Below are 21,307 nucleotides of genomic sequence, written 5' to 3'. Positions count from 1 at the left end.
TGATCCAAACTTTGTGTCCAAAGCCTCTGACCCATCTCCAAGGGGGACTAAAACAAACCTTGACTGGTGTTTGCACATGTCATTGACCCAGATCTCCACCGATACGCCTAATTTTAGCACCATGGAAACACGATGAGGCTGTATCATTCAAAGCACAGGTAGCCCACATACCAACCCACTCTCTGCACTTGTTGCCATGTGTAGTCCAGCTTGAAGCTCATCCTGGGAAACATTAGAGAAAACACAACCTCACACGCAGAGTTACGTTTGTGACTTTACGATAGCACATCAAGCCTTTAAGCAATTTGGGAACATGGGAATAACAAACATGCAGACTGGTGTAGGGTGTAACGCCAAATACCAGATCCTTACAGGTTTACATTTCCACTCAAGCTTATCACAGTTTATTTATGCACCTATTAGAAGCAAATGAGCATTAATGTACTGGTGTACTTTGGATCACTCACCAGAATCATTTGTTAAGAAAACACAAAGCGGACTGTTTAGCTTCAGCTCGTTCTCTCAGGATAACTGCAAACATTACCAACTCAGGGCGGATAAATAACATCCATTTCATCTTTACCAAAACTTCACCGGTGGAAAACGCTTCTCCTTTGCCTCTTTTTCAGACGTTTCTCCCTGTAGATCTGCTGACAGCGTCATTTAAAACACTGCCAACAAGCCTGGAGGGCAATGACAAACAACTTCTTAATGATGTTTACATAGCAGTGTCTGGATGATGCATTTAATCCCACTGACTCATGACAAAATGGCATTTCAGCCTAATGTAACTGCAACAGTGAAATGAATCACACGATAATGGCGACGATTAATCACACGCATTATCATTTAGGCAAGAAGGCTTTACGCGTTACAGTATAGGTATAAGAACAAGCTCACAGTGTGCCTTTTACAGAGTCACCCAGAGTGTTAAGTTTCCTCTTATTACTCATCTCCAAAGTTGCACACATGTGTGACAGATGCAGGCAGAACATGTGAAACTCAACAGGCACCGACTGCTACGGCAGCTGTGACTGCTACTCTACCTGAGGGCAGGTACCAGGAAGTCACTGCATCGCTGCTGGTGACCAAAAGATCTGAAATGTTGTTAAGCAACATCGTGATAGATCTGTTGGTCTAGTGTTGGTGACCCAGTGAGACCGCACAGTGTCAGGTGATCCTGTCCAAATAACGATTTACTTTGGATTAGCCCAGGTAGGCTTTCTTCCTCCTTTTAACAGCATCTGAGACTGAGCTAACATTTTAGTTTAAAATAATCCTGATTTATCCTTTAGGCTCACCAGGATTACTTCTGCATGCACCGAGCTCACTGTGTCAAACTTTAGCTATACTACTGACCATTAAACACTGAGCAATGATTACCATCAGTAGTAATCATATTTTCACTTTTGTTAGAGGAAAAAACTTTTATCTTCATGAAGTCTACAAATAACAACTTGATTGATTCTTATCAAATGAAGTATCAGAAGAAGCCGATGAAACAGCAAGTCCAGTTTCCACAGCACACACACCACGCCACGCTGGACTGCTATTTTTCCACGTCTCTTTTTTAGCTGATGTTTTATAAGGTTTAGGCACAAACACTGCTAGATTACAAGAAAAAAAGATCTAGATTTGGGTGAAATACACCCTCCCGACACAAACCACATGCTAGAAGTTTAACTTCTTCCATCTAAAAGCTCCTTCTTCATTTTCATCAACAACTCCTGCAAAGATGATGACTTTGACTTTGCTCCCAGGGTCTTTCTCTGAGGGACGTCCACTGAGTCCACCAGCCTACCTTTGACACTGAAAACGATGACCAAGAGAAGCACAGAGGGTTAAAATGTGACGCCAAGGGCTCCTGACTAATGTTCAGGAAAAGTGGGAGAGAGACCTCATTCGAAGGAGTTTGGAAATAATGCCTTTTCGAGAGCTTGCTGCATTATGTCTGAAAGCCCCATAATACTAATCCCGTCAAATATTGCCCGAGTTTTATAGCACCAATCAAAAAATGTTGGTCACTCATAAAGTCCAAGCACATTTCTAACTGCTTACTTGCGGATCAACAAACTGTAATACAATAATGTAACTCACCACCAGTTCTCCTTTTTAACTGAAATACTGACCGGCATCAGTATCAGTTTGGCTTCCTGCAGATTTTTATGCTACAGAGGAACTCCATGTTTTCAACCTTGTGCAAAGGTAGCTTTCCATGATCCACAGTTAAAAATGACCCCTTCGTATTTTACACTCTCTGAAAGAAGAATCTTCTGATTGGCTCCCCCTTGTAAACAGAAGAGACAGAAACAGCACATGGCCAGGTCTTCTGCTCTCATAGCCAGCAGTTTGTGCTTTAGACGACCGCATTCTCTTACTGACATCACAAAGAACCAAGAGTTTTAAAAAGGCCTGAAACCAGAGTTTTGAGCTCTTGGGTCACAGGGATAACGTCTACAGTTATCTCATCATTTGAAACTTAGCCCATGTTTAATATGTGCAGCCACCACTGAAACAGTTTATAACAGGTCCACTTAGAAAGCCAACCTGAAGCAAATAAGGAAATTTTTAAAGAAGAAAAATGTGCATCCAAACGGGTTTCCACTGAAGGCTGGAGCTGACAGAGAGTCTACAGTGCTCCTCTTGGCAAAGCAACTGTGTTTAGCACCACAAAGCATTCAGACCATGGTTCTCTTGGTAAAACAGCTGGACAGGTAGATGGCCCCACTGTCGCCAAAGTGCTTGCTCATAGGGGGTCATATGACTGTTGGGTTTTTCTCTGTATGTATTATTGTAGAGTCTAACTTATAAATAAAACTGAGTCCACAGTGATGTCTTTATAATGGCCAACCAGCAGATTGGACAGAAACAAAACAGATTCAATTTGAAATTACATTAATCGGAATAAAGTCGCCCGCAAATGAGAAGCTACAAATTATCATAACATAACTAACTACCAAATGAAATGTGCTCAACAGCCCTGCTCAGCTTAACCTGCTGTAGAGTGGTGTCTAAATAATTCACACTGGGACGACCTGGTAGTGAAAGGTGAGACGTGGATATGATGAAGTGACTGACGTCATCCACTACGGCCCACTAATCTTACCACATTCTCTTCACGGAAGGGATTACACAACAGTAATCAATAAATAATAATATCACGAGGCTGCGCACAGCGGAGCACAATGCTGTCCCATGATGCCTCTCTGTTAGAGAAAGAGAGCAGGCTGGTGGAGAGGCGTAATGATATGCAGTGTGTATTGACTGAAGCATGCGAGATACTATTCAGTACTGACTGGAAGTCACTGTGTGGGCGCTGCCTTGAAGGTGACCTGTCATGAGAATGAAGCTGAAGAGTTTGACACACACACACACACACACACACACACACACACACACACACACACACACACACACACAGAGATCTAAACCCAGCGTGGTGATGTAGGTGACAGACTGAGCTGCAGAGCTGCTGCCTTAAGTCAGAGGAACAACTATGTGTGCGACACTGATGCGCGCTCTCAACAATGGCACCTGACCCAGAGACATACGTTCCTGTCACTATACTTGAAGCGTTCTTCCTCGCTCTCACTCTCCTACACACAAAAAGAAAAAAAACTGAGAGGCTGCTGGTGCGTTCAATAACCTGAGGCATATCCCGTGACATTACCGAGCCCCAGTCCAATTCGACAAAGTTAAGAATCTTTACTTTGTGATATAGCTTCTCCATCGACTTTGCATTCGGATACAGAATCCAATTCAGCTCGAATGCAACCAGACGCTGCGTCGAATCAGCCGCAGACAGTGGCCCACTTTCAGTCAATCGGGAGCACAGAAGTGGAGCTCCCACACACTCGGCAGACTCAATTACGCAACCGGCTCAGCAAACGCTGTTTGGATGTGCTCTGGTGCTTCACACCTGAGAACAGCAGCCTGCAGAGATTCAATTTTAGAAAGCATAATCTGTTCCCCAGCAGCTCTCGCTGTGCTCGTGCAAACACGTAAACAGTGAGGACAGACGCAGAGCAACGATTTTAAGTTTCTTTTTTAAGCGGGCACGTTTTCCAAAAAGGCTCACACGCAGAAGAAAACATCACTGCAAAGGTTCAGAAATTAATGGCTGCTTTATCAAATTTAGAAAGAAGCACTTTCTATCAATGGCTGTGGGTCGTCATGGAAACAGTTGTACTTTGATTGGGGGGGGTTACCCATAATGCTTTGGAGCGGCCTTAACTTGCCTGTCATGACTAAGTGTCAGCCTCAGAGGCTGAAAGATGAAGCCACCACAAAGACTCCCACATTAAAATTCTAACTTTAGCTAATTTCCCCCCCTCTGAACAGTTCCACCATTAGAGGAACGCTGACACACACACACAGCTGTAGCTGCGAGCTCTGTTGGGCCTCACAGACACTTCAAAAACTCGCTGCCATGCACTTCAGGACCACGTTTGTGCATTTTACAACATTTTAACTGAGTTATCAGACAAATTAATGGCTTTCTGTGTGGTTCTGGTGAGCAAAACTTTATTTTTTATTGTTATTTGTAAGGTGGAACCTGTGTTTGTGTGGATGAAAGCTAGCATTAGCTGCTCCTTCACACGTGGAGACTTCTGCCTCCAAAAACCAAGATGGTGGTGGCAAAAGAGCTGAAATGGAGGCCCCGAAACAGGATGTCGCAGTGGCTACGATGGCAACCCTTTTCTGTACAGTCTGTGATTAAAGCTTAGCTTATGAACACACTGTAAATCACTCCCAGTTATCATATGCTTCCCTCCGTGCTCACTCAAACACTGCTGTAGCTGCAGGTTCTTACTAGCAAGCAATTTGCAGTTTTAACTCAACTATGAGGAACATCGAGGACAGCAAACATCATCGTCGCTGTTGGCAAAACAAAGGCAGGCGTGACTGCAGACGAGAAAAAGCAGTTACAGTGAAAAAAGATGACAAAACTAACGTCTGCAGTTGAAGGTAAGACCATAAAGTACTGAGTAACAGCTTTGGTCATTATTACAGTTAAATTATTTCAGATGCACTGTGAAAGCAGTTTCCGTGCAGGACTCTGCATAACTGTCAGAACTGCTCCGTGTTTGTTTAAAGTGATGTGATCCAGGAATAAAATCACTTAGTATCCTTCTTAAAACATCAGAGAATTCAATATTTATTGTTAAGAACAGTTTTGATCTGTACAGGCATCTTTGAACAAAAGAAAACTAGATGTAAAGTCAAACGAGTTATGAGGAAAGTTCACACACTGAATAGTCCCAGAGCCCTGGGACATGAGATCACACGTAAACGCTTTCCATGGGTCCAAACGTTTGCTACGGAAAAGTTCTGTTGAAGAATTTTCCAACACTGACATCAACCATGAAGAGGAGATAAGTAGAGATACACTGCGAGCTTTATGACGTGACTTATTTAACTCACACTTCTGCAAGAACATCACACACGTGAGCCACGACAGCCTTATGTTTACAGCAGAACATCTGTTGGACTCGCATATTTGATAGTAAGTATATTCAGATTCCAAATTCCACGACTATATCTGTAAATTTGGGTTAGACGTGGTTTTTACCAAAATGTTATGCAATTCTGGTGCATGATATAGCCTAAAGCAAACAAAAGCCACCCTATCAAAAACAAACCTCTCCCAAATGAAAACTGAGATGCGGTTTTATTCGTGTTATTTATAATTTACAGTTGATTATCATTTTATATATTTTGTTGCCATCAACACACAAAACAATGTTGTAATGCACAAAAGAGCAGCCATGCTCTGTGTCTGTTTTATTAGTAAAACATGTTGAGAGATTTAATTTTGCATTCAAACTTCACACTGAAGAAATACACAAAACTTTTCATCAAGTGATTTAAAATTCACAGAACTGAATTTTATGGATAAATACAGTGACACGCGTGTCCTTTAACAGGCTGCGTTAGTAAAAATATTCACTCTATAATAAGTTGGGCCTCTTTGTGAGTCCCAATGACAGCCTTGCTACAGACTAACACCAATACCAGGTAAGACTGCATGCTGACCGCACGACAAGAAAAACCCAGTGTTCTAATTTTCGGAGGTGTTTGACCTTGATCCCAGAGAAAAGAAGCTCTTCCTGCTGTCTTAGCTTATCCCTCTTTAAGTAATTGCATTAATCTCGGGGCTTTAATTAGAACGATCAGGTGGTCAAAACCAGAAGAGGCTGCAGGATCAGGGACACAGCTTAACCCCCATAGTAACGCATAGGTATATATACACACACACACACACACCCAAACACGACACACCATGCTAATAATAATTGTGCAAAGACGAGGAACGAATTCCTCATCACACTGCTGGCACGGCTCACTTCCTCATTTTTTGTTTTGTTTTTTGCTGTTGTAGAAAGGAGGGGGGTGCGGGGACGTGGACGGGTGGGTTACTGTCATCTTATTGTTGTTAAAACCTCTGCCTGACACCACACAAGGCCTGAAGCTGGCCTACATTCAGCGTATGAACCTATACAGAAGCTCCACTGTTTATTAACAAGACAAAAGATCCCTGGGGTCTCGTGGAGAGAACACTACACCACCAAAACACATCTTTGAAATTCAGCCGGCCTGTGCGTTTTGCTTATGGCCAGTAACCCCCCTGTCAGATGGATTCTTTGCCCCCGGGGTGTCTTTACAGGATATTTTGAATAGTGTGGCACGTGGAGCACGAGAAACCGGAATATCTGATCAGATACAAACAGAGTGCAGAAAACAAGTATTTGCACACCTGCTTCAAGTATATTTCATTACGTTTGTACTTAAGGCACTGGTAACAGTACACAGAATTCAAAATGATGCAGAATTATGTTTTACAGTCTGGAAACTAAGAAGTAAAGCTATAAGTGGACAGTATGGAGCACGAGCTACAATATTTGCCAAATTTGCCCCCCATTGAAATACCATCTATGGGGGCCTGGTGCCACCCAATCCCCCTCCATTGGACACGCCCCTGATGGGACCTTAGTGATGGCATACAGGACAATACAATAGAAAAAAATCAATTAATTGATTTCTCGAGGCACAGCTGCACGCTCTGTTTAGTAATGAGGGGAAACCCCACAACTTTCCTCCCCTCCAGCTAAGCTGCTCCCAGTACAAACACCTCCCTGCAATTTACTGCTATACGGGGCGCAGGTCAGTGCGCGAGGAGCCGGGGACATCCTGGTTGTTACGTCGTAATCAGAAGACACAGCTGCGCGTCTCGAGACCCCTATTCTAATTACAGGAGTGACGTAACTGTGAGCAAAGAATAAGCTGGTACCTGATAACAGAGGCTGAGCAGCTCACAGCCAAAAACCTGAACAAAGGCGGCGAAACATCACAGCGTCAAATGTGACAAATGTTTGCTCCTTACCGTAAAAGGCATTTCGCGTTATCTGGCCACCCATCGCTTTGGTCCTCTGCCGTGCGCGTATCGCCGGTGTGGATTATTCAGATGCTCTCGTGGCACAGCCCAGCGCTCGTGACATGATTGCATCCAAAAGGTAGCCTATCGCTGCTCTGCTCCGGGTACATGCACAGTAGAGAGCGGACCCACACCTCCTTATTATTGTGAGCGCACACACACGTCCGTGAAGGCAACTCCCCCCCCTCCCCGTCAGCCTCATTCAGTAAGAGCTCTCCGCCTCGGGTCCCACTCACTCACGCTGTCATTTACATAGAAGGTGGAGACTCGGGCATGAGCGATTTTAACGCTGTCACTGCCGCACAGAGCTGCCATTTATGGGCCACGAGGCTGGAATAAAACATGGGGGGAAATAAGGGTGAGTGGGAGGTAAGGCGCGAGGGCACAGTGTGACCACAGAGGGTTTATTTCCTCACCTGAAGAAGGAGAAAAGTTTCATTTAAAAACAAACAAACATATAAAAAAAACTCCATCTTAACCGCATAATGACATTTACACATCCCCATTGGTGTGACGAGGAATGTGTGGGTGGGGCAAGCATCAAACAGGAAGTAGACCCTGACAAATACAGGCTGAGCTATTGTGTATGTGATAAGGTTAAAAAAATGTCAGGTAATGTTTTGCATAAACCGTTAATGATGTCAGACCACGTGTTCACCTCTGGGAAAAGCTCGTTTTTGGACTGTTTGGGTCCAGAACGAGTTCCTGCTCATGTGTGCAGGCGTCTAATCAGCCACAAAGTCTTTATGTGCTTTATGAGTTACATATTAGTAATCCTAACTCTCTTTGACCCACGAGCCACCAAAGCCACACACCTGGAGCTACTACACATCAGACTGGGCCACTTCCCAGATGGTTAATGTAGTCTCCACTCAGGTGTGCCATGATAGTCCTCAGCTACCAGTAAGAGAGTTGATGTGAGACTCAAGAACAGAAGTTTCTATTTATGTTTAGGAATTCTGGAGAGACTTCAATACATTGAGTAACAATGTTTAGCAGAAATGAGCAGGAAGTCTGGATTTCTAACGATGATCGGGGAAGCTGTTACGCAATGTTCTGCTGAGAAACCCTGAGTCCTGCATGTGGGTGTTACTATAACACGTACCACCTACCTAGGAGTTGTTCCAGACCATGTAGGCTCTTTCATGGAAACGGTACTCCCTGATGGCTGTGGCCTCTTTCAGCAGGATAATGGTTCAGGAATAGTTTGAGGAGCACAGCAATGAGTTCAGTCCAAAGGAGCATCTGTGGGATGTGCTGGCCTCACCTCACAATTTAGAGGACTTGAAGGATCCGTTGCTAACATCTTGTTGCAGATACAACGACACACCTTCAGGGGTGTCGTCCATGCCTTGATGGGTCAGGACTGTTTTGGCAGCAAAAGAGGCACCAACACAACTCTAGACAGGTGGTCATAATGTTATGCGTGATTGGTGTGTAGTCTGATATACGTTCTTTGGTTAAATCTGTGATAAAGTTTACTGTCCCAACCTCTAAGAGGGTATGCCGTGCCTTCCTATTCAATTATATAATCTCCACCCTTAATTCACCATATTAGGCCATGCACTGCAAGATGTACTGTCTGACAGGTTTAGTAATTAAATAAATGAACTAGATAAGAAGAGTAGCCTATGGCCTATCATTCCACATTTCATAGTTTAAAAATAAGAAAGAGATACACGTCTGAGGCTAAGTATGGGTCCAGAGGCTCACAGAGCAAGTGGCCACATTCTTTACTCTCAGCACTCAGTCTTTCACCTTCCATGCTTCCTTATGTGCCTCAGGCCCCTGGCAGACAGACTGGGTGACCCCTCAAGAGTCAGTCCTCTGACTTCAGCTGTCATCACCTATCCACGGTGACCTCGCAGCCCTCAGTCCCAGACACCAGTGTTTACTCTGGGCCTGAAGCTGCAGGCGTTTAGATAATGGCAGGACAGGGTGAGGGAAATGAGATATATGAACTGGAGTCTAATAGGTGAATGCCAGGAATTCATCATTCCAGGGTATCTTGGATTTTTTTCATTAACACTTTCCACCCCAGAGGCTGCTGTATCTGTAATTAAAAGACAACCATTTGCCATTTTTAGCACGGCAGTGAAGACTTCAGCCGGCCTTCTGATCCACAGAGCTCGAGGGTGCTCGGTTTGGCCAGGTTACAGACTGAAATCGAGGAAGCTTCTGAGGTGGAAATAACCACGGTCCAAGCTCCAACAACACCTTTAGTATGCAGACCACTGGTATCAGCTGTTTGTATTCTTCATCAAAATCATTTTGCCCTGATTAACTCAACACACTGTCTGTCCATCCATTTTCTATTGCATATCTATGCCTGGGTCACGGGGGAGGCAGTGTAGGGAGAGATGCTTAGACCTTCCCGTCTCCAGCCTCTTCTACCTGCTCTTCTGGAGGAACAGCAAAGTGTTTGCAGGTCAATCGAGAGATGTAATCGCTCCAGCCTCTCCCCCTATCCCAAAACCCCTCACTCAGATGTCCAGGAGGCACTCTAGTCAGAAGCCCAGACCACCTTAACTGGTCCCCTTTGATTTGGGGGAGTTGTTGCTCTGCTCTTTTTCACTCTATCTCAGAGGCTGAGCTCAGAAACTATTCAGAGGAAACAAGCTTGGTATTAATCAAAAGAACCAGAAGAGTATTTACTTCCTTTATACTAGTACAGAATGACTGAATTTCCAAAATGTTAAACATTAATTAAAATGTTTTATTTCTCTGTGAAATATTAAATTACATTAAGTGATGCATTCAGGTACTAGTTGTATAGCATGAGTAAAATATACACTCATTAAGCACTCGCTATGCTTAATGTCACAATTATCATTGTGGACTTGTAGTTTAATTAAATCTAAAGATTTATTCTCCTTTTAAATGCTCAAGCTCGATGTCAGAATTAAGAACAGTGGAGGAAACGCAGATACTGCGACTATGAAATGAGTTTTTCATGCAAAGAAGTTTGGCCCCCACCAAAGAGGTGCTGAGCCCCCAACAAAACTCTTTCTAATATAAGGTAAAATCATATTTTTTTAAAGAAAATTTGCAAACTGCAAATACATTTATATGTAGAATAAACAGGGAACTGCAAAGACTTTTGCTGTAACGCATATTCTTTGGCTTTATTGTGATGATCACACTCACTGTCAGAAACAGTCTGAGTTAGAAGAAACACTTTTTAAATACATAAGCAGTTTATATGTAAATGAACTGTGTAAAAACATTTTTGGAGTTTGTAAGCAGCATTTATTTGACACTGTTCTTTGTGAAAAATATATAATTTTATCAAGAAAAAAACAACAACTTTTAAAACAACTTTTTTCCCAGTGAACTGCACAGACATGACATAGAGGCGATCCTTTTGGCTCGCTGAGCGTAAAACAACTGTCAGCAAAATGCTGTACGTTGTTGTTTATGTTTAAAGATTACTCTCTAAATCACGCAGGTAATAATATTTACATGTCCCCGTTTCCCCATCATTTTTAATGATTACCACCATGTAACCATAACAAATACTAAGGCCTGCCTGGGCGGTTCATCAAAATGAAATCAGGACCTCAACCTCAAGGTTTAGTTTTCTAAATGAGATGCTGGAGACGCACACATGGTGTGCACATTTGAGGTAAAGACAGTTGTTGGAGAGTATTCGCAGCACAATGAGAGGCCAACCACATTTGGTTTCAAGTATCACCTCTGCTGACAATTGCAAAAATCTGGATTTTAAAGAAGACCTCAGCTAAAGAAAGACTTCTTTCAAGAGAGAAAAAAAATCTCTGAACTAAATCAATAGTTATAAAACAGATCGGGGGACAGAAAATTACTGTATTTCACTCAGATAAGTGGTGTCTGTGGCTCAGGACATCAAGTTAAGAGAAAACACATTTCCTCTATCTTACAAATATTCCTGCAAACCCAGCAATAAAAGTAACACCCACAAGTCTGCAGAGTTTTAAAGTCTCCCAAGGGATGACATCATCGCGCTAAGGTATAACAGCTATTTGTCACGCAAGGGACACGGCTGTGAAAAGAGCGGGGACTGGAAGCTGGCCAGATGAGTTTCAGGAAGAAACGTCAGACCAGCGCTTCGTGTAACCTTGCAGATACACACCAGAGGAAAGGCCTGAAGAAAAGTGTACTTCCGCACCTTGCTTGACACTGCTGCTGTACATGAATGCATTGCTAGAACATCCTTCCTTTGTACAGTACCTCTTTCTTCCTGTTTTAATAAAGCAGCCACTGCTCTGTCAGCCTTAACCTTTAGAAAGAAAGCCTCCTTTGGCCCGCAGTCCTGTCTGCAACAGGGTCAAGGTGCATCTTTGAGAGTCTGTACATAAAATTACATTACATAACTTGGACAATGTGGCGATTCACGGTTCGCTGCATTTTAGTCGGTATCAAATGGGTGTGTGCGTACAGCTGATATATACAGCCTATTTGATGAGAGGCATGTTTTATGTGAACCTCATGAATTCTTCGGGCCTCATTAACACTTTTGTTCTGTTTAGGTTTGGTCTGTTTTTAAATAACTCTAAAATTCTAAAGTGAAACTCAAACTAACGGATGGATTAATCCTTGGATGGATTACTCGTCTTCATGTGTTCCTGATGCTGTGATGGAGTTCCCGTTGGTTGTTTTCACTTTTAGAAGTGCAGAGTCAGCATTTTCAGAAGCCACCAATGACATTGTTTATGAGCATTTTATCCCACAGATGGTTTAAAATTAAAACGTTTTAAACCTGCATTCTTTCTCATGACCAGCAGGGGGCAGCTGCTCTGATTGCCAAAAAAGTACAATTAAATGTAAATTCATGAGAAAACAACTCAGTCTTTCACTTGATTTGACGCCTCAGTAAACACTTCTCTCACCACCTGTGTTTATGGTCTCTCTTGCGAGTTTCAGGTTTTATTTTATATAACAAGATACTGAACTGGTTAATTCTGCTCCCATTTAGAGGACAAAAGACCAAAAACCAACGCCTTTGGTTTCTAAATCAGATCCAGATCTCATCAGGTTTGGTGTAATAATCCTAGATGTTTTATGGCCACCAAAACTTTCAGAATGGGATACAACATGTCATATGGGTGATGCCCATATTTTAGCTGTGAATGCATAACAGCTGCTTTATGGCATTACTTTTGTTGCTTCAAATGTTCCGATGATCATTCCTTTTAAATGTAAGATATCCACACTGACTAATATGCTTTTTGGTTATTGTTTCTTGAAGAAATGGTAGATATAAAATAAAAGTTTTGTTATTTTTTCATCTGCACCTCAACAGGATTAAATGGAGTGAAAAAAGCCTCGATTGAATTTGTTCGTTTCTCTGACGACAAAAACAGAAAAATATGTAAAGAGCAGCATCATTATGACTTTAGCTACAATGAAACACACTGCTGAGATAATCAAGAGCAGGATGGACCCGAATTAAGGTCTCTTTCTCTAGTTTCTTGCTTTTCGCCTTCTTCCTGCGTACATTAACCAGAAATCATTTTATTTCTGGTTAATGTACTAAGGATTTCCTTCCAATAAATACAGGAAGGACTCCCTGTTCTAACTTCTAGCCAAAAAGTCAGGAGAACTATAACTTGCTGAGAGCTATTTGACAGGTATCTACCAATGCCTGCACAAAATCTACATATTATATTGAATACATTGTGAAAGCCTCACATGTGAAATTCAAGGACAGCAGTGGACGAGAAAGGTCATAGCTCCCCAACAAAGGGCTTCATTGATGGTATTGCTGTGTCTGTTATTAACAGACTGGCATGCATATAGACGTTGTTTGTGGGTGTTCATTTGTTTGGAGGTTGTATCAAATTCAAACATCCAGCCCGAGTTACAACGAACGAGGAGTCCTGTGACAGATGGTGAGCCCTGGGGCCACATTCTTAAAGCTTCCCATTACAAAGAGCTGCTGCTTGGGGCAGAATCTGGAAAAAAGTCTTAGGCAGACTGGAAATGATTCACTGCTCAAAGCTGGTCCGGCCTAGGTAACCTTCGAATGTATTTACTACCAGGTTACCAGTTGCTCACCTGGAAGTTGAGAAAAGTTGGGCACTTCGCATTTTGGTTGTAGTTGCTTGAAATTGCAGAATGTTATCCACTTTGCGTGGTCTCTGGTTGCCACGTCAATGCGAATTACTTGCAGTGTGTATGCAGCTTTAGAATTATGATGTTTTCTAAGAATTAACCTTTGAAGTTTATACTAGATTGTGGAAAAACTGCTGGGAGTAGGAAGGAGTGCCTTTTTAGAGGCTTAAGAGTTTCATTTGCTTTATTAAGAACGAGAAAATAATGGAGAGACAAAAAGGTAGAGGAAAAACCTCTGAATGACAGTGAGTTAATGAAACAGCAGATTAGATGGTGCGGGGATAATGTTTGTGGCCGATCTCATTAAAGATACGCTTACATCTCCCATCCAATGCAATGATGCCAGAAATGAATGTGATTACAAAGCCGAATTACTTGAAAACTGGCAAAATGTATTCTTGGTAACCAGGTCAGCCGCATCTGCTCGCTGAGGTAAAAGTTTTTGTTCGTTCTTGCTCAGAGTTACTCTGAGAGTTTCCTAAATCACTCTTAAGCGAGGACTCCTTTCTATAAATGTTTAGGCTACTTTAGGCGAACTCTGTAAGAGCTCTCTGAATGTTTGTGAATACAGCCCCTGATCTGAACATCATGCAGTCAAACTGACATGAAGAGATAGCACGAATACATGCACATGCTCGGCATGTATTCACGTTCTTCAGCATAGTTGGCTCAAGCTACCTGCTGTAGTTAGATAAACTGTGTGTAAGTGCACCGGGGACTGGTGCTGTTTTAAAGATCCATAAAGTGTAGGGATACCATGCAAACACATAAATGTACTTATTAGTCTATTAAAATACCAGAACTTTTCCTGAAGCAGAGGCAGCAGCACACAGCAGGAAACATTATTTCTCAATAGTTCCATTAAAAATGCTCCAAAAGGCACAAAGACCACAAAACCTTTCAGTTTAGTAACTGTTTTTTACAGAAGTGAGGCCAACAGAGCGTGATCTGTTAACTTTAACCTTTACCAAACTCCATCCATCCATCCATGCATCCATCCATCCATCCATCCATCCATCCATCCATCCATCCATCACTCCATCCATCCATTCATGCATCCATCCATCATCCATCCATCCATCCATCCATCCATATATCATTCATCCATCCAACCATCTATCCATTCATCCATCCATCCATCATCCAGCCATCCATCATCCATCCATCATCCATTCATCCATCCATCCATCCATCCATCCATGCATATATCATCCATCCATCCAACCATCTATCCATTCATCCATCCATCCATCATCCATCCATCCATCCATCCATCCATCCATCCATCCATCCATGCATATATCATCCATCCATCCAACCATCTATCCATTCATCCATCCATCCATCATCCATCATCCATCCATCATCCATTCATCCATCCATCCATCCATCCATCCATGCATATATCATCCATCCATCCAACCATCTATCCATTCATCCATCCATCCATCATCCATCCATCCATCCATCCATCCATCCATCCATCCATCCATCATCCAAGTGAGTAACTTAAAAATAAATAAATAAATAAAAGTTATGGATGGAAAGCTAATCATACAGGCCAAAACATGTTTTATGGTGAGCTGAGAGGTTGGGCAATGAGTCTGTGGAGTTCAGTTTGCTTTGGGAGCCAGCCTCACGTGGTCACTTGAAAACTGCCATTTTAGAAGAAGCTTTTTTGTATAGGAGTAAATTTTGACTGTTCATAACAGGGTTTTTATCATTGTTGTAATCATTAATAGTTTCTTATTTAGTTAAGCATTTAGGTGATGGTGTGTTGCACCCTGCACACTCACTACAGTACATTTTAATTCAGACATCTGAAGCAAATTTATTTCTTTTTTTTTACAAAGTGTTCGTGGTGCAGCCATCAGCACTAACGTGGCCACAGATCTGATAAAGTGGCTGATGATTAACCAACCCCCATTGCCACATGTCCCAGCACGCTTCACTGTTTAATGGCAGCTGGAGACCAGACCTTACCAAGGTTTCCACGGCAACCACTACTCGAAAGGAATTGCGTATTTCTTACCGGGAACGCATATGTAAGCGCACGGACACACACAAACACACCCACAGCCCATTAGCCCAGCTCGACACAGTTTCCATCAACAGTAGCGGTGTGGGGAGACAACAAAACAAAACAGCAGTTTAGTGGTGCGAGCTGTGCACCATAACATCCTGCCAGCAATTCAGAGCTCGCTGCCTCTTTCTAAGTGATTTGTACGGGACTGAAAGGGAATCTGGCAGCAGATGCCAAGAAGCAGAGAGGTCAGCAGAGTGGCTCTCCTGCAGCCGGCATTGTCTGCTGCATGGCACGTGTGTGCAAACAAAACCTCCCATTCAGCGCAGCCTCATATGGGATATCAGCGGAGTCCTTAGAGCGTTCAGGAACAGGATACGATAAAAGAGACAGGAGTGGAAACTTTACAGAGCTGTGACACCGTCTAAATCTCTGTGAAAAGACAAAATGAGAAATACGAAAGCAGACGGGGGAAAGGTGAGAGATAGTGGGTAGGGGGCATTTGCACAGTCACTGCAGCAAGAGCTGGAATAATGACAGTCTTCCTTTCATAAATTCAGCCTTGTTGCAAATCTCTTTCTCTCTATTCTGAGACATGCCCTCAGCAGGTATTCCAGATAACTACACTCTTAGTTATTAGCAAAGGTGAAAGTTAGTTTGAGGGCATAGGATGTCTGCTGTAATGTAGTACTTTTCATCAGAGTTGGAGCAGAAGAAGTGGGGAGGTGATAATTAGATCTGTCACTCTGCTTTAATATCTCTCAGAGCTGCTCGGCCTTGGGCTGGATGGTTGCAGAGAAATGCCTTATTGTCTCAGGTGCTGAGGATCTGCCTGATAACGCTGCCCCAGAATGTGCTGGTGAGGAGTGATAGATTTCAGTGGGGCATTGCTGAAGCTGTCAAAAGATTTGAATTATTAATAATCCGGTAATTTAATACAATATATCTTGTTTTGTACAGTACTACATATGGATATCTGACAAATTAAAGGAAAAACGCTTGACTGCTGGAGTCGGGAGAGAGTCGATGGATCGGTAACGCTGCAATGTCCCCTTATTCTGTGATAAAACTGAGAGTCTTTTAGAACATCTGTGTAGATGGCACGCTTCATATTTGACTTCCTGGACTGAGTGGTGACCAAACAGATGTGACATGGAGAAAGCTGGAATTTCCTGATGTCCAGTGTGAGGGTTGCCCTTTCTCCCTGTAGCCAGTTAGTCTGCATGAAAGTAAAAAACTCAAAGGCAACATGTGATGCACCAGTCGATCTCATTTCTATACCATGGCTACACCTCCCCCATCCGAAAAACTAAATGATAAGACTTTATGAGCAATCTCTTTGTTTCCTGCAGCTTGCTTACAGCCAGGAGGACATGTGGTTGTAATTCCTCGCAGAGCAGATCCCCGAGACTTTTAAATTGCAATTCCGATCATGACGGGGTGTTTATTGTTAATTACATTAGATTAATACGGGGCAGCTGCCGCATAAGGAAACATATGAATCCGTTTGCATGGATTTTCGGCGCCATCAATCAGTGTGCCTGCTGGTTTTGTGGTTTCCCAAACCATACCCTCCGTGAATCAGCACAGTGTATCCCTCTTGGCATTCGCTGGCTCATGTCATGTTTGGAAAATTATACTTCCTGACACTGAGACAGATTACGGGGGCTTTCTTTTATCCATTTACGTTGCTCCCGCTTTATCATTCCTCTCATTTGCCACATTTATAACCTGCGTAAGTATGCTCTCTCTAGATTTTTCTCCTGCTCTTTAGATCCTCCAGCAGCTGGGCTAAGCAGAAATCAGATCAAAAGAAAACAGAGTTCTTGAAAGTGTTGTGACCGTCCCACAGAGCAGACACAGCTCTGAGGAAAAATCTCCTCAATCGCTGCTTTATATGTACTCACTAAAACGATAGCCTTTTAATTAGACACCGGAGAGGCCACCAAAGATATTACCTGGGGCTAATCTGTTCCTCTTCTCATGTGGGACCATAACAGAGATAAGCAGATTGAGCTACTTTTTTTAAGGCCATGTTTTCTTCTTGTTCCCACAGCTCAGACCTGAGTATCACTTTCTTTCCAGGAAGAAAGAAAAACGCATGAAGATATCTCACGCTTTGCCTGAGCCTGGATGGAAAGAGGAGTCACAGGATCCAGGCGAGATTTGGAAGCTTGAGGGTAGAGAAGAATCTCAAAGTCATGGAAAAAGGGAAGTGGATGTGCTACAGTGAGTCTGAGGAAAACACGCTCAGGTTTCAAAAATGACCTGTGGAGGATTCACAGGGAGTGGGAAATGTTCACGGAAAAAATTTAATTACCAGCACATGAAAAAAATCCTTTTAAGGAAGTAAGCAATGCTGAAAACATACATGCTGAAGATGAGAGGCAGATTTGGAGGTTATAGCTATGCACTGATAATTTAGTTACATTAAAATGTGCTTGTGTGAGTTTCTGAAGAGAGCTGCAGTATATATGTAGCAGCAGTGTGAGCGATAATAAGCTGCAAATCATAGCTGTGATTATTTGTGAACTTATTAAAAATATGCATAAAGCTATGATTTGTTTCAAGGAGTTCCTGTTTTAATAAAAGCATTACTCAACTTGCCCTTTTATAATTCTGCATCATGCACAGTGTTGACAGCCTCACCAGAACAATCAAGCCAAGAGCTAGCATCGATGCTAACATGCTAATTTGTTAGCATATTACAGCTGCCACTGCCTGTGTGAGCGCCGCAGGTTTACGACAAGATTTAATAATGACAGCATTTGAAAAAATACTTAAAAATTCACAGTATTAATATTGATAATAATTATGATTACAATCACTGAGCAGGTAACATATGACAGGTGCAGCGAATCACACTGATTCTCTCTGAATTTTGTTTGACTCACCGTTTGATACATAATGAAGAATCTGAAAGAGCACCGCCCCCCTGGCAGAAACCAGCAGTAGCTCATATTATTGCTAGTAATAACACTAATAGTAATGCTGTAAAAATGATTTGAAACAAATGTAAAGTAAGATTATTTAAAACAAATGAGACGAATTTACAGGCTGTTAATGTTGCAAGCAAACGATACCAGCAGGCTGTCTGTGTCTGGACCTGTGTTAATGAAACGAGATGCTACGGCCAGCGAATACACCGAATTTTACAGAGAACAAACTAAAACGTGGACCGAGCCCAGCCTGGGTACTGAGTCAGCGCTTGATTACTCAGAACTGAATTTATGATCTGATATTCCTCTAGACGTTTAATTTGAGCAGCTGGAAGTCTTTAGCCCGGCGACAAAACCAATAATTATAGAAAATTTCTGCAATAACAGAAATGAAAGCCAGAATTCTTTTAAAGATTCTTCACTGTGTGGTTTTTAATATTAACAATTTCATGATTCATTCAACGGCATTACAATAAAGATAAATGACTAAAAAAACCCCACAGGCTGGTTAAGAACTTTACTGCGGCTTTCTCTTTGCTATTATACAAATTTTCCCAGAACAGCTGGGTTATGAGCGCCTTTCTGTTCCCCTGTTGTCACAGTACAAGCAAGACGAGTATGCAAGGCAAAAAAGCAAAACCAAAACTATCTGCATAATACTCGAAATAAACCAGAATACTTTATTTTTTTTATCATTTGGATAAATTGAGCCTCAATAATAGCTGCAAACCAGAGTTATTATTACGGCATTTAGTATTAAAGCTGAAGCTCCAAACATACACTCGAGTCATTAAAAACACAATCTGGGGGCCTGTTTCTTCTGAAGGGGTCACACACTGGGCCCGCCCTCGCCGGTGAGGTCTGAGCGTGACTAAAATTACATGCCAGTCCTAATCAAAGCGCATCGCTGTGATTACAAACAAGGAAGAAGAAGAGACATTTATTTAAAAATGTATTTATCCTTTTCTCCTGTTATTATTATTATTATTATTACACACCCAAATAACCAGTTACATAATTCTAACTGTGAAGTTATCTTTAGTCACAGAAAACAATAAAAGGTAAAAATGAAAAACCACTGCAATGTTCAGCATGCAGATCAGTTCAGCTCAACTTATTTTGATTTACATTGCACCAAATCACAGCAACAGTCACCTGGAGAGCCTTTTAGTGTAAAGTACGATGCAGACGACTGCCAAGAGCCAGGCAATGGTAGGAAGGTGTAGGTCGACCCAAGTCGACCCCTCAGACAATATATACACACAGGTTGACGAGGGAACGGGGGATAAAGAGACAGGAAGCAAACCTGAACAAAACACAGACGGGATGAAGGGCTATCGAAGTGAAACAAGAAGAAACAGAAGATGAAACAGAAACGTGGACAAAAAAATTAAACAACCAGAGACGGGACAAGATCGAGGGAGACAGACAAACACCAGGAAGCAGAAAATACACAACAACTAACATAGTCAAAGAGCTAAACTAAGAACCAAAGGCAAGACTACAAACAGAACAGCAAACAATACAGGATACAAAGACTTGTCCAAACTAGAGAAACCCTGGCCCCAAACCAAGGGACCGTGACAAGGAAGGAACTCTCTTTTAACAGGAAGAAACTTTCGGCCGAAGCCGACTCGGGAAGGGACGGCCTCAGGGTGAGGGGGGAGAGAGGAGTGCAAGGAGAGCTCAGGGAGACAGGACGAAATTCAGACTATGAAGCAGAGAAGATACAATTTAATGTCATGCAGCAATGAAGTAGTGAAAAGAGGTGAGCAGAGAAGAAGTAGTCCCAGAGCAGCCTGAGCTTTTAGCAGCATAACTAAAGGATGCTTCAGGGTCACCTGATCTGTCAAAGGAAGGTTTGAATCTTAAAAATAAAGCGTTTCTGTGTCCTGAATCCAACGATTTCCTTCTTTAAGAAACAAACAAGCCAGAGAATTAACACATTTTGATTCAAGCCATCTTCAAAATGTGCAGCAGAGAAATAAAGTTCCTGCTTAATATCAACAGAAGGAGACTGTGTGGAGTACAAAGACACTGCACTGTAGCAGGAACCCCCCCAGTTTCTTTAAAGTGATAATAGAAAAATTAATGAAATTAAGTAACAATGAAAGTGTGGTGGGGTTGTCAGCAGCCACCAGCTCAAGGACTCCTCCCTGATATTCAACAACTGATTAATGTAATCACCAGTCAGCAGGTAATTAGACACATGTGAAAGAGCAGAACATGAAATACAAACACATTTCAGTAAGTCTGAAATCAGAGAAACTCTGAAAACTTGGGAGAACTTTGTTTTTTTTGTGTTTCTGTCTTATTAAGACAAAGTGTTGATGCACCAGTACAGATCCCAGAGCGATGCACTTGGTTTTTGGCTGTTCCAGCAGTCTTATGATATTTATTTATTTATTTATTTGATCAGGAACAGTCATAGGGCACAGAATCATTTCTTCTACTTTCCATTTCCCCTTTGCTTCCTGCAGCTCGTCCTTACAGGAAACCAAGCTGCACATTTGACCCACGTTGAAGCTGTTGGTCAGGACTGAATATGAGCGGTGACACGTACTGAGAGATGCTGTGTGAGAGGAACTGCAGGCATCATGTGCTCAGGTGTGTGAGCATATGGGAAACAGTTATATCCCCAGCTTAAGACTTACAAACAAGAATGATATGTAGCTTAATATATTAACACTAAAATAAAAGGTGTAGTAAAATATCCAAAAATGCATCACACATATTGGCATGCAGAGCATTTTAGGATTTTTCAGCTCATTGTTTTGGATTTATAGATGAATTAATTTCTTGCAGATACAGCAAAAC

The 21,307-nt window shown here is 42.2% G+C and overlaps 2 protein-coding genes across 3 annotated transcripts in view; both read right to left on the bottom strand.

Annotated features, from left to right (window-relative positions):
- Positions 1-21,307, bottom strand: part of LOC100707400 (high mobility group protein B2) — a 642,043-nt gene that overhangs the window by 380,044 nt on the left and 240,692 nt on the right. The gene's annotated exons all lie outside the window — the stretch shown is intronic.
- The window catches only part of neurl1aa (neuralized E3 ubiquitin protein ligase 1Aa), a 72,635-nt gene that overhangs the window by 36,304 nt on the left and 15,024 nt on the right, over positions 1-21,307 (bottom strand). The window contains exon 1 of one of the 2 annotated variants that reach the window (XM_005470163.4): positions 7,385-7,740. The exons of the other annotated variant lie outside the window; for it this stretch is intronic. Coding sequence (XP_005470220.1) covers positions 7,385-7,418 — 34 coding nt within the window. The 5' untranslated portion in view covers positions 7,419-7,740. Of the gene's footprint in view, positions 1-7,384; positions 7,741-21,307 lie in introns of those variants that run through there. 2 annotated transcript variants of the gene reach the window in all.

The sequence above is a fragment of the Oreochromis niloticus genome, linkage group LG6 (assembly GCF_001858045.2).
Source record: "Oreochromis niloticus isolate F11D_XX linkage group LG6, O_niloticus_UMD_NMBU, whole genome shotgun sequence".
In the NCBI taxonomy this organism is placed as follows: Eukaryota; Metazoa; Chordata; class Actinopteri; order Cichliformes; family Cichlidae; genus Oreochromis; species Oreochromis niloticus.
This window is presented reverse-complemented; position numbering and strand designations above follow the sequence as displayed.